General features: G+C 46.8%; 1 protein-coding gene across 1 annotated transcript in view; it reads left to right on the top strand.

The window, feature by feature from the left end:
• pcsk5a (proprotein convertase subtilisin/kexin type 5a) overlaps nucleotides 1-14,437 on the top strand; it is a 55,189-nt gene that overhangs the window by 27,063 nt on the left and 13,689 nt on the right. Inside the window, exons 25-30 of the mRNA XM_056265485.1 lie at nucleotides 7,229-7,271; nucleotides 7,406-7,548; nucleotides 7,659-7,859; nucleotides 9,530-9,613; nucleotides 9,721-9,919; nucleotides 13,222-13,433. Coding sequence (XP_056121460.1) covers nucleotides 7,229-7,271; nucleotides 7,406-7,548; nucleotides 7,659-7,859; nucleotides 9,530-9,613; nucleotides 9,721-9,919; nucleotides 13,222-13,433 — 882 coding nt within the window. The remainder of the gene's footprint in view (nucleotides 1-7,228; nucleotides 7,272-7,405; nucleotides 7,549-7,658; nucleotides 7,860-9,529; nucleotides 9,614-9,720; nucleotides 9,920-13,221; nucleotides 13,434-14,437) is intronic.

Raw genomic sequence — 14,437 nt, forward strand, 5'->3', positions numbered from 1 at the left:
TGGCATGCAATCATTTGCATCAGCTGCGCGTCCTCGTCAGCGCGGGTATTTAACAGCAGCTGTTATGATTGCACGCTAGTTTTTTGCTGAGGAGCCAAACCTGAAAAAGCTGGCCGCCCCAGCGGGCGGCAGCAGATGTGGCGACGGGACCTACGTCTCCGTTCCCTCCCTCAGGGAACGAGGGTTACCATATGTAACCGAGACGTTCCCTATCGGTCAGTCACTACAACGTAGGTCAGACTGACCAATAGGAATCCCTACCAAAGCGCCACAGCTGCTGCACCCCATCCAGCGCCCCATGCAAGCCTCTACACCTTCTTGCCTAGAAGGACGATAGGAGGAGGCTACACACAGAGTGTATCTGTCACTGTTGTTCCGTAATAACCCATACAGTGAGATTATTGGATAACACTGGGAAAGCGTGCCCCTCAGTTAGGAAGGAGGACGCTGCGGAAGCCACTTACTTCAAGGAGTTATGTGGGGAATACATATGGACTAGCCCGAAGGCTGTACTACATATGAGATAGTGGGTGACTTAGCCCAAGGGAAAGACACGGGCTTCCGTTAGGAGCAGCCGTGGAAAATATACACATATGGGATCCCCGTAGGGTCACACATATGGAACCCAGCCCAGATCCGGTTCTCAAGGATTCAGCGGATAAAGGCCTGGCACCTGGACGCTCCGCCATGTCCGGGCCGAGGGGTTTTTGGAGGACTCAACAGGTTTTTCACTCTGGAGCAATAAGGGTGCACAGTAGGGTGCAGCAAGCCGACAGAGCCGGGCCTCTCGGTGCTTCTACCCGTTTAGGGTGAGAACACGGGAGGAGACCGGCTCTACACGTAGGCTATAATATCTAGCGAACGTGTTAGGTGTCGCCCAGCCCGCAGCTCTACAGATATCTGTTAGCGAGGAGCCACGTGCCAGCGCCCAGGAGGATGCAACGCCTCTCGTGGAGTGTGCATGCAACCTGAGCGGGCAGGGCACGCCTTGAGCTTGGTAAGCCAAGGCGATGGCATCCACTATCCAGTGGGCCATCCTCTGCTTGGAGACAGCCTTTCCCCTCTGCTGGCCTCCGTAACAGACAAAGAGCTGGTCTGAGGTCCTGATGCTTTGAGTTCTGTCCACGTACATACGCAGAGCGCGAACGGGACAGAGCAAAGCCAGGGCTGGGTCTGCCTCCTCCAAAGGCAGCGCTTGCAGGTTCACTACCTGGTCTTTGAAGGGAGTGGTAGGAACCTTGGGCACATAGCCAGGCCGGGGTCTTAGTACCACATGGTTGTCACCCGGCCCGAACTCTAGGCACGATTCGTCGACCGAAAATGCGTGCAGGTCTCCTACCCTCTTGACAGAGGCCAGTGCAACCAGTAGCAAAGTCTTCATGGAAAGAAGCTTTAAGTCTACTGACTGCAGAGGCTCAAAGGGAACATCCTGAAGTGCTCGAAGCACCAGGGAAAGATCCCAAGAGGGTATGGAGGGGGGTCGAGGAGGATTTAATCGTCTCGCCCCCCTAAGAAACCTGACGACCAGGTCGTGCTTCCCCACTGTTTTGCCATCTATGTGGTCGTGATAAGCTGAAATAGCGGCAGCATGTACTTTGAGGGTGGAGGGAGACAGCCTTCGCTCCAACCCTTGCTGCAAGAAGGAAAGCACAGACCCTATCGAACATCTCCGGGGGTCTTCTCGGCGAGAAGAACACCACTCGACGAACAGGTTCCACTTCAGGGCGTAAACACGTCTCGTGGACGGCGCCCGTGCTGAAGTGATGGTGTTAAGTACCTCAGGGGGTAAGTCACCTAGAACCTCCGCGTCCCGTCCAGGGACCAGACATGGAGTTTCCAGAGGTCTGGACGCGGGTGCCATAGGGTGCCCCGTCTCTGAGTCAGAAGATCCTTCCTCAGAGGAATGGGCCAGGGAGGGACTGTCCCAAGGAGCATGAGTTCTGGGAACCAAGTCCGGGTGGGCCAATAGGGAGCCACCAGAAGGACCTGCTCCTCGTCCTCCCTGACTTTGCACAGTGTCTGTGCAAGTAGGCTCACTGGGGGAAACGCATATTTGCGGAGGCCCCGGGGCCAGCTGTGTGCCAGTGCGTCCGAGCCGAGTGTTCCCTCGGTCAGGGAGTAAAACAGCTGGCAATGGGAGGTCTCTGAAGAGGCAAACAGGTCTACCTGAGCCTCTCCGAACTCTCTCCAGATCAGCTGAACCACCTGGGGGTGGAGTCGCCATTCTCCCGGAAGCACAGCTCGTGATAGCTCGTCGGCCACACGGTTGAGCACGCCAGGGACATACATGGCTCGAAGCGACCTCAGATGCTTCTGACTCCAGAGGAGGAGATGGCGGGCGAGTTGCGACATGCGACGGGAGCGTAGACCACCTTGTCGGTTGATGTACGCCACGGTCGCAGTGTTGTCCGTACGGACCAGCACGTCCCTGCCCCGTAGCGGCCTTTTCAGGCGGCTCAGAGCGAGATGTACTGCTAGCAACTCGAGGCAATTGATGTGCCAATGCAGTTGGGGAGCCGTCCACACCCCTGACACTGCATGCCCGTTGTACGTGGCACCCCAGCCGGTGGCAGAGGCATCTGTGAAAACCACAGCATGCCTGGAGACCTGTTCCAAGGGGACTCCTGCCCGAAGGAACGAGAGGTCTGACCACGGGCTGAAGGTCTGGCGGCAGGCCGGTGTGATTGCCACCCGGTGAGTGCCATGATGCCACGCCCATCTCGGGACTCGGCCGTGAAGCCAGTGCTGAAGCGGTCTCATATGAAGCAAGCCGAGCGGAGTTACCGCTGCTGCCGCTGCCATATGCCCCAGGAGCCTCTGAAAAAATTTCAGTGGGACCGCTGTCCTGCCTTTGAACGTGTTCAAGCAGTTCAGCACCGACTGAGCGCGCTGCTCTGTGAGGCGCGCTGTCTGTGCGACCGAATCCAACTCCATACCGAGAAAAGAGATCCTCTGCACAGGGGCGAGTTTGCTCTTTTCCCAGTTGACCTGAAGGCCCAACTGGCTGAGGTGCGTGAGCACGAGGTCCCTGTGTTCGCATAACTGATCTCGAGAGTGTGCTAGTATAAGCCAGTCGTCGAGATAGTTGAGGAGGCGAACGCCCTGTTCTCTCATGGGAACAAGGGCCCCCTCCGTGACTTTCGTGAAGACACGGGGAGACAGGGACAGCCCGAAGGGCAGGACCTTGTACTGATATGCTCGACCCTCGAACGCAAAGCGCAGAAACGGCCTGTGTCGAGGAAGAATCGAGACATGAAAGTACGCGTCCTTCAGGTCGATCGCTGCAAACCAATCTTGGGGACGGATGCATCCGAAAATGCGTCTCTGCGTTAGCATTTTGAACGGTAGCTTGTGGAGGCTCCGATTCAAAACTCGCAGATCCAAGATCGGTCGTAACCCACCACCTTTCTTGGGTACAATGAAGTAGGGACTGTAGTGCCCTGACCTCATATCGGCTGGAGGGACCGGCTCTATCGCGTCCTTCGCCAGTAGGACTGCGATCTCCGCACGCAAGACATGGGCATCGGCTGCTCTCACTGTAGTGGAGTGGATGGCCCGAAACTTGGGGGGACGCCGGGCGAACTGAATCGCATAGCCGAGCCTGATGGTCCGAATGAGCCAGCGAGACGGACTGGGGAGCGCTAACCAGGCTCTCAGAGACCGTGCAAGCGGGACCAAAGGGACTGTAGGCGTACCCGGAGTGGGGCAGCGAGGTGGAATACAGGGACGCGGCTCGGGAGGCTCTCTCTGGGAGGCGGCCCGTAGCAGGGTCTGTGTGTGCTGTGCAGCACTTACCTGGTTCCACGGGGCAGGAGGTGCAGGAGGCGGCTCGGTGGCGTTCTCGAACTGCACACTGCTGCTCACTGGCGACAGAGGAGGCGGATGAGAGTGGTGAGGATTCTGTCCCCCCACTGCTCTCCGGGTCCTCTTCGGACCCAGAGATGGTAGAAACTGCTCTTTTATTGAAATTTTGGGTACCGCTGGTTTTAAGGCCAGCGGCGGAACACAAACAAAACGAAACACAGGATTTTCCACCCGGCCCTCTTCCGGGGGAGGGAGCGATGCAGTCATCGTCTCCTGGAGAGCAGTCCCTTCCATCTCCGGGTCGCCCGTCCTAGGGCCGCTTACCCCTGGCTTTGCCGCCCCTCTTGGCGGGGGCCTGGACGGGCGGGGCGCCCTGCCTGCGACTGGCTCCACGGCGCCGCTTAGGTGGAGGCTGCTGCTGCGGCACGGGAGCAGGGGCAGACGCAGGCGGACGCCCTCGGCGACGAGCAGACTGAGGTGCCGCGGGCGGCGGGGTGGAGGCAGCAGCTGGCCGCCGCGGCAGGATGTGTTTGATGGCCTCCGTCTGCTTTTGTACAGCCGAGAACTGCTGGGCGAAGTTCTCGACCGCGTCGCCGAAGAGGCCGGTCTGGGACACAGGGGAGTTGAGAAACCGGAGTTTGTCAGACTCCCTCATGTCAGCCAGACACAGCCAGAGATGGCGTTCCTGGACCACCATGGTGGACATCGCACGACCCACCGACCGCGCGGTCACCTTCGTCGCACGAAGCGCGAGGTCCGTCGCGATGCGAAGTTCCTGAAGAACTTGGGGATCATGACCACCCTCGTGCAGGTCCTTCAGTGCCTTGGCCTGATGGACCTGCAGCAACGCCATGGCGTGCATGGCAGAGGCAGCTTCCCCACAGGCCTTGTAAGCCTTGCCGGTTAAATCCGACGAGTACTTACAGGCCCGGGAAGGGAGACACGGTTCTCCACGCCAAGTGGAGTTAGGGCACAGTTGCATAGCAACGGCCCGTTCCACTGGCGGGATGCGCGTGTATCCCTTAGCTGCCCCGCCATCAAGGGTGGTGAGGGAGGAGGAGCCACCGGAACGGTTTCTGGCAGTAAAAGGTGCCGTCCACGTTCCCGTAAGCTCCTCATGCACTTCCGGGAAGAAAGGCACTGGGGTGGGTTGCTGAGAACCAGCGCGCGCCACCCCGAGATACCAATCATCCAACCTCGAGGGTTCGGGACACGGTGGAGGATTCCACACGAGCCCGACCCCGTTGGCGGCCCGGGAGAGCATGGCCATCATCTCCGGGTCCGTCTCAGGCACCGCTGGCACCCCCGAAGGAGGCAGCGGTGCCGAGTCGTCGTCCGCAGAGAAGTCTGACCCACCCTCCGATGCAGCGATCGACATCTGGTCACTGGGAGCCCCAAAGGAGACAACCGGTACACACCTCGAGGATGGTCCAGCTTTCTCCAATGGAAGCTCAACTGGCTGCGGAGCATGAGAGGGGTAAGGGCTCCTAGGGGGTTGGTTCCCCGAAGGAGACGCGCTCACCGTGATCCTCAGGTCACCCGCGCCCCCGCCCGAAGCAACCCTCTGAGGAGGATTGGAACGAGGCAGAGGCACGGGGACTCCGCCCCTTTGCAGGAACAGGAGTCTCGACCGTAGCTCCGCGATGGTCATCTTCCCACAATGGGTACATGACTCATCCACAAACGCTGCCTCAGCGTGTTCAATGCCCAGACACACGAGGCAGCGTTTGTGACCATCCTGTGAGCCCAGGTAACGACCGCATCCAGAAACACACAAATAGAAAGTCATCTTTTTCTTTTTAAAAGACGCTCTCTATTTGTGTAAGCTCTTTTAGGGACTGCTCTCACTGGTGCTGAAACACGCAGGGGAACAGTCACTGCGAACACAGACAGGAATGTGCACCTGTCTGTGCGCGATCTCTCTCTCTCTCTCTCGCTGTCTTACCAGCCGTGAAAACAGCTTTTGAGCGCTCGTACGGCGCACCTTACCAGCTGTTACAACAGCTTTTTGGTTTGCTCAACACCACAGACAGGAGAGAGAAAAAGACGACTGTTCGCGCTGCCGTGCTGTAACGCCCGCACCGGGAAGGAGAGGTCCAAAGAAGAGGCTCGCTTAGTAACACTCTGTAGGTTTAACATGAAGCGTTTGGCTCCGAAGCAAAAAGCTAGCGTGCAATCATAACAGCTGCTGTTAAATACCCGCGCTGACGAGGACGCGCAGCTGATGCAAATGATTGCATGCCAATGTGCATTGGCTTGTTTTAGTTTCACTCGAAGTAGATTGGCCTCTCTAGCGAGATTCCTATTGGTCAGTCTGACCTACGTTGTAGTGACTGACCGATAGGGAACTTAAATTAAAGAAATTAGTTCAATCAAATTATATTTAGAACTTTCTTTTGAGTTCACAAAACTGACACATTTTAAGCAAACTGAATTGTTTCATTGTTTTGAATTTTGTGAACATGTTTCTTTTAAATTAGAAAAACTTACATTTTGGGGCTTGGATTTCTATTTCCCAGCATGCGAAAGGGAGAGTAAATGCTAAAATGAAGTGTTGTATAATGTTTTTGTGCAAGATTAATGTTAGTGTTTACAGTTCTGCTATGCTAATTTATAATTTAGAAGAGATTCTGTTATGTGTTTGTTATGTGGGAGTTAGGGGGGTGATGAGTGAAGCATAAGCTTCTCAACCCAAGCTATATGTTACCCAACAGATATATGTTAACTGTTCTATATCGCCATACTCGTTCACCAATTGCTATGCCATGCTGATTCTATCTAAGCATTGTGTTACCAATTAGCAAGGTAGCATTTACTGAATTAGCTAGCCAAGTTTCCACTACTAAAAATAATTTACATGAGATTACATGATAATTTGATGTAAAAATGTACTGTATGAATTAGCTTAGCAATTAAAATATATGAGTACAAAACAAAAATCTGCCAGTTCTGCTCAATGAAACTTTGCATTTCTTAACTTAAAAAGTTTTATGTAACTAATAACCTCAACTTTTGTGAGTTATGCCAACTTATTTGGGTTTACAGTGAAGAATTTAGTAATCAATATGATAGTATTATATTAGTATGATCATACTTGGGATTAGTTTTCTGTTGGAGCACATGGCTGACATTAGTGTTTGTTTGTCATTTGCTCTTCAGAATTTCAACAAAAAGTCTTAAGTAAACAATTTGTAGAACATAAATGCAACAAATTGTTTTGACTTCACATTCCACCGTGAACTACAGTAGTCAACATTTGAAGTGGATCAAAAAAGTTCATCAAAGTTATCCTAAGACAAGAACGGGTGTTGTTCAAAATTCATGTATAACTTTGATGAAAGGTTTTGATCCACTTCAAATGTTGACTATATTCAGTTGACCAGACAGATGTTTCTGAATAATTTACAGTTCCTTCACTTTGCAGATAATCCCAAACACTGTCTGTCCTGCATTGATGGATATTACAAGTAAGAAACATGATGTAACAGAACTATCTGCTGGCTTGTATGTGTATGTTCTTGTGAAAGATAGAATGGAAGGTTCGTTTACAGATATGTGCTGCTCTGAGATGTGACTGAAATGCTCTGTGTGTGTTGCACAGGTTTGAGGAGGGCTGCTATAAGAACTGTCCTGCTAAGACATACACAGTGGAGGAGACCATGAGCTGTGTATCCTGTGAGCATGACTGTGTCAGCTGTGATGAAGATGATTGCCACTGGTGTGAAGCTGACCTCTTCTTGTCAGGTTAGACTTAAAACGATTTGCATTCATTTTATCAGTTAATGCATTTCCTTGGAATTAAACGTCTTCAAGGTCGAATCAAAGGTTATTCACAAGTTGAATGTACCCTACAGATGGGAAGTGTGTGCAGGAATGTCCCGATGGTTTCTATGGTGATGAAGATTCTCAGGAGTGTGAGGAATGTCACTCAGACTGCCGTTCATGTAGTGGGCCGGAGGACAGTGACTGTGACAGCTGCATTGATGGACTGACGTTTGATAATGGAGCTTGTGTGTCTGAACAGGATGTCTGCCCTGCTCAAATGTACCTCACTGGTGAGAGCAACACTCCCGAGAGGAAACATCTATTATTTAGACTTCTCGTTCATAGCTCCAGAGACTTAATTGAATAGTCTCATGGCATAGTCCAGATAATTTGGCCTTGGAAGAATTTGATTTCATACGAGTTCATACTGAATTCCATCCATCTATCCATCCAATTACCAAACCGCTTGCCCTATAGGGTTGCAGTCTGTTGCGAGCAGGACGAGGCCGAGGGACGTGAGAGAACGGCTGCGAGACCGGTGCGTCTCACAGGTGTCATTCATTATCACTCACGCCACCGGCCTCGCGCCGTTCTCTCACGTCCCTCGGCCTCGTCCTGCTCGCCACACAGTCATATTGGAATATTCCTTTTGAAATCCACTGTCAAAAGGAAGACTTTGGTATATTTGAGCTCAGGCATTGAAACTTTAGGGCAGAGGTCTTGGAGACCAGTGCTGTGTTTGAAATCACATACTGTCATGTGGATACTACATTTGGTTTAAAACATAAACATGTATGTTCTATATAGTAGGAATATGGGTCGTATGTCTAGATGTCTAGGAAAAAAAATATTTTTAATAATGCTATTAAATAAATATCATTTGTGACCTACTTTATTAGAAAACAAAAGATACACTGGGACAAAGGGTACCCTCTTTTTACCTTGTTTACCGTAAAAGATCTATAGTAGTACCTTAAGTGCATATTACCACTCTAATGTAATAAAAATACACATTTTAAGGGTTGATAAGGTACAAAGTTGACATTTTAAGGGTACTGCCCAAGTGATAAGTTGTTGTACCCCTAAAGGTACAGTTTTTGCAAAACTTTTCTGACTTTGTTAAAACCTGTTCTTGATTTTACATTATTGGTTCATTGGATCAATGTAAGCTATTGGTTGGAAGTTGGTTAAGTTGGTTTAGAATTAGAAAACAAAATCTTTTTTGTAAAACATAACAACCCTTGTGAAAAAAAGTACACTTTAGCATACTTTTAGTATGTAATAATACATTTAAATTTATATAAAATGCCATTAGTTGAACATGAGAATGATTTTGACCCACTTAAAAAAGACTTAAGTATCTTTATATGTACCAGTAATTTAATTTTAATGTATTTTATCTTTGAAATATAGCTAAAGTGTACAGTCGAATGTACTGACAAGCATATACTTTCATGTAATTTCTAGTTAAACTTGTAAATCATGTGTTTTAAATATATTTGTAATTAGACATTTGTTATGATTATGTTGCAATTTAGTACATTTAAAATATTACCTTTAACTGTATCAAATAACACCCTATAGTTAAAATTATAATCAAATACTTTATATGTGCTTTAGTATGTTTGTCAACAACTCAAAATAAGTGTGCTTCTTTAAAGAATGGCAAAAGTTTATTTAAAAGTTTTGAATGTACTTTTTGAATGTAGTAACTCTTAATTTGACGTATTTAAAAGTGTACTTATGTGTGTAAAGAAACATAAAGGTCATAAAAGTGTTCTCTCTTAAAGTACACTTAAGTGGTCTTTATTCAATTAATATTTGTAGGTGCAAGTACAGTTTTTTGTCTACTTAAAGTACACTATACATGCACATTTAAAACAATTAAGCACATTTCTTTTTTACAAGGGACGGTTCAGTTATACAATTTTTGCTGGTTATAACTGCTCTCGTCTTTCAGATGATGGGGAATGTGAGGCCTGTCACGCTTCATGCGAATCCTGCTTGGGGAGAATGAAGACTCAATGCAACACATGTGTCAAAGGTACAACATGTGCAACTCAATGAAAAATATGTTGGATGGAATAATCTTTGGTTGGATGCATGAAGGCTTGGATGAATGTGAATAGACTTTATGTATGTGTGTTCCAGGTCGATATCTGACTGCAGATCAGATGTGTGTGGCACGATGCCCGACGGGCAGATTTGGCAGCAAGGAAAGTGGGAACTGCGAGAATTGCCCACAAGGTTGTGCCCAGTGCCAGGACGAGCAGCTCTGCACACGCTGCCAGTCAGCACGTAAAATCCTTCTTTATTTGCAGGCTGGCCAATGTGTGCGCAAGTGCACTAGGTTAGAACCATTTACAGACACTTACAGTATGTAATGCAGATGTGAAAAGAATACCTGAAAACCATATGAGTAAAGTATACAATTATAGTACTTAAAGTCCCTGTAAAGTCAAAATTAAGTATGTGTTCTGAGTTTGTCACACCACAGAAAAATGTGTTATTAGTCACCCAGCCAAATTTGAATGATAAAAAAAGCCAGCAAGTACATAAAATAAGCTATCAAAATCTTGAAAAAATGAGCAGTATTCTCTGCTCTCAAACGCTGGGGGCGTGTCCGCTGGCTGTGCTGAAGCCACGCCCACTCGCGGGAAAGCTGCCGTCGCCACACTCAACTCTACAGCCGAAATGGATGCTCGCACGGTGGGCACGCACTGCCGATGATGGCACCAGTTGTCGGCGCGACTGGAGGATGAAGGCCAGGCGGGAGTCGGTTCGGCCCCATTCACCAGTAACAGCGGATTATCAGTGAATCCCAGTTGTCTCTGATGAAAGTTTATAAAACTATCCCGTGTAAAATGATCACTTACAGAGGTGGGTTTTGGCGGTGATCCTCAGCTCTCCATCAAGGTGGCTCTTCACAAAATTAATCCACTTCTTCTTGATGTAATCGTTTTTCAGAAATGTAAATAAGGACACCGATCTGTTTTGTACTGATCCGGTGATCGCATCCAGGTAGTAACGTTACGCATTTCCGTGACAAAGGCATAGCTAGCTAGCAATCTGTAGGCCGTTACTAATAATAGTACTGACAGTAACTCGCGAATGAGCGGCAAACTGATGTGAATGTGCTCTATAATATTGTTAGGAGCGGCCAGCCTCAGCGGCTTTAGTGCGTCATCAAGTAGGGGCGTGTCCAGGAGCTCAAGGGCTCCAGTGCGTCATCGAGCCCCGTTTTAGCCCCGCCCAGAAAATCCGGAAAATAGCAATGGTGAAAAACTGTTTAACGGTCTAACTCCATAATTCAGTACTTCACAGTTCACAGTCTTTGTAATATGTTTAATCAATACATTTCTAACATTTATAATGTGTTTAGATTTTTTTTTTTTTGAAATTGCCTTTACAGGGACTTTAAGTATTGTACTTGTACTGAATGTAGGCTCAAAGTCCTCAACAGCCAAGAGACATACCAGTGAAAAAACAAGGGTTTCACTTTATTTTGATGGTCCCTTTAGTTTAACACATTCTGTTGACTATAAATAATGCTGCAGCTACATATCTACGAACTCTCATTAGAGTATTAGTAGAGTATCAGTAGACTGGTAGGGTTAGGGTTAGAATAAGTTGACATGTAGTTGCAAAGTTACTTGTAGAATGTATGTTGGAGGACCATCAAAATAAAAAGTTTGCAGATATTAAGCAGACAGTCTACTAATACTGTAATTAGTTGATATGTAGTTGTAAAGTTACTTATAGTCAACAGAATGTTCAAAAGGGACCATCAAAATAAAGTGTTACCAAAATGGCAATAAATCGATTAGGTGTAACACATTAGTCAAATCAAATCAATTACATTATTTATAACAATTACTTAAAGTCCCAGTCAATAATTTTATAACTCATCTTTGATCACCAAAATTACATATTTAAACATGTTTCCTTGAAAAAAATGTGTCATGCCTTAAAATAGCTTGAATGTAACTTTACACCCTTGCATCATATAGTATACGCCGTTCTATGAATGTGCAAATTAGCCCTGCCTCCACTCACTCACACCAGCTCAGAGATCCACTCATTGACGATCACACGTTGACACACCAGCGATTTCAAACCGCGTTTTTGAGAGTGTCTTTGGTTCACAGCAGTTTTAAAGAGAAAATACTGATGATGTTGACTTACGCATTTGCACATGGTTTGTCTTAAAGCACATTAAAACACTACATAGACATACACTCACCTAAAGGATTATTAGGAACACCTGTTCAATTTCTCATGAATGCAATTATCTAATCAACCAATCACATGGCAGTTGCTTCAATGCATTTAGGGGTGTGGTCCTGGTCAAGACAATCTCCTGAACACCAAACTGAATGTCAGAATGGGAAAGAAAGGTGATTTAAGCAATTTTGAGCATGGCATGGTTGTTGGTGCCAGACGGGCCGGTCTGAGTATTTCACAATCTGCTCAGTTACTGGGATTTTCACGCACAACCATTTCTAGGGTTCAAACATCCAGTATGTGGCAGTCCTGTGGGCGGAAATGCCTTGTTGATGCTAGAGGTCTGAGGAGAATGGGCCGACTGATTCAAGCTGATTGAAGAGCAACTTTGACTGAAATAACCACTGGTTACAACCAAGGTATGCAGCAAAGCATTTGTGAAGCCACAACACGCACAACCTTGAGGCGGATGGGCTACAACAGCAGAAGACCCCACCGGGTACCACTCATCTCCACTACAAATAGGAAAAAGAGGCTACAATTTGCAAGAGCTCACCAAAATTGGACAGTTGAAGACTGGAAAAATGTTGTTTGGTCTGATGAGTCTCGATTTCTGTTGAGACATTCAGATGGTAGAGTCAGATTTTGGCATAAACAGAATGAGAACATGGATCCATCATGCCTTGTTACCACTGTGCAGGCTGGTGGTGGTGGTGTAATGGTGTGGGGGATGTTTTCTTGGCACACTTTAGGCCCCTTAGTGCCAATTGGGCATCGTTTAAATGCCACAGCCTACCTGAGCATTGTTTCTGACCATGTCCATCCCTTTTTGGCCACCATGTACCCATCCTCTGATGGCTACTTCCAGCAGGATAATGCACCATGTCACAAAGCTCGAATCATTTCAAATTGGTTTCTTGAACATGACAATGAGTTCACTGTACTAAAATGGCCCCCACAGTCACCAGATCTCAACCCAACAGAGCATCTTTGGGATGTGGTGGAACGGGAGCTTCATGCCCTGGATGTGCATCCCACAAATCTCCATCAACTGCAAGATGCTATCCTATCAATATGGGCCAACATTTCTAAAGAATGCTTTCAGCACCTTGTTGAATCAATGCCACGTAGAATTAAGGCAGTTCTGAAGGCGAAAAGGGGGTCAAACACAGTATTAGTATGGTGTTCCTAATAATCCTTGAGGTGAGTGTACAAACAACATTGAAGGCTTGATTTTCACCACAAGGGTACTTTAAAACTTTAAAACAAATTTACTTTCATATAAGAATTTCCACATTTCACATTTCCAATTTTTGAGTTGTTGACAGACTGCTCTTACGGTATGTAGTAGCTATATTGTATATATATATATATATTTTTTTTTTTTTATCAAATAATGTGTGTGCATGTCTGTAATTGTGTGTTCAGAGGCTACCCTGTGGGTCAGGTGTGTAAGAGCTGTACATCTGGTTGTACGTCCTGTGAGAAGAATGCAACACATTGTCTGAGCTGTGAGGAGACGCTGCTGCTACACAAACATGAGTGTGTGGCGAGCTGTCCGTCTGGACACACGGTGAGGAACAGGGAGTGTGTGCAGTGTCCAGAGAGCTGTGTTATTTGCTCTGAGGACAGCTGTACAGGTAAGACTGAAATCTTTCACAGATGTTGCATGTTTTCGTGAACTAATCCTAAAAGTATTGTAACAAATATGTGTTATTGATGTGCCAACAGTCTTCTACACTTCTACAACTTACTTCTACAGGGTGAAAATTAATTTATCACCTATTGCAAATATATTATTATTCACTTGTAAATAATAATATTGCACACTTTATTTCTGAGAATGGAGTAGCTTTCTTCTCAGTATAGCATTAATACCACAGACAGTGTTTTTGCTCATATTTTATAGTTGTTAAGCTTGGATGATAGACTACTGCAGTAATTACATATTTTTGTAGGCCAATCCAGAAGTTAGCATCACCATGGTTCCTTTGACAAAAACGCAATGGGATTTTTTTATATTGGATTTTAGAATTTATTCATTTATCCTTTTTTTTTTTTTAAATAAGCTCTGTGACCAACAAAAGATTATAATTCTTACACATTTTGTTCATCATGATAAACAAACTTTTATTAATTTTAAAGCCTAATATACAATCAGCAGAAGTAAAAACCTAAAGTCACCATCACTAAGCATTTGACAACACGCTCAGACTTTATTTAAAAAAGAACATTTCCTTGAAAGTCTGAGTTTGAATAGTTTAGTCCGATTATAAACACGATGAGACTGTAAAAGCCGACTAGTGAGTAGATGAGACCATATGATAGCTTAAAATGTAATTTTATTTAATACAAAAATATATACAAGACAAACGTCTCGGGTTACAACTAGACGCTGCGTCGAGAATCGAAACTTTGGGGAACGCCTTCAGCGTGAGGCGTCTGAAGCCTGTATGAAACTAGTCCAATCTTGATTGGTGTTGCGTAATGACGTCACCCGTGACGTCGCATGTGACGGTGAAGCGGAAGCTATAAAAGGACACCGGAACATAACAGCGTCAGCTTTCAATTGGTCGAAGCAAGTCATTCTCAGGAGCGCGAAAGTGTGGCCGAGGGACGCAGCGTCTCGTTCCCTTCTCAGGGA

This window comes from Rhinichthys klamathensis, unplaced genomic scaffold (assembly GCF_029890125.1).
Source record: "Rhinichthys klamathensis goyatoka isolate OS25496 unplaced genomic scaffold, OSU_Roscu_1.1 h1tg000234l_1, whole genome shotgun sequence".
Classification (NCBI taxonomy): domain Eukaryota; kingdom Metazoa; phylum Chordata; class Actinopteri; order Cypriniformes; family Leuciscidae; genus Rhinichthys; species Rhinichthys klamathensis.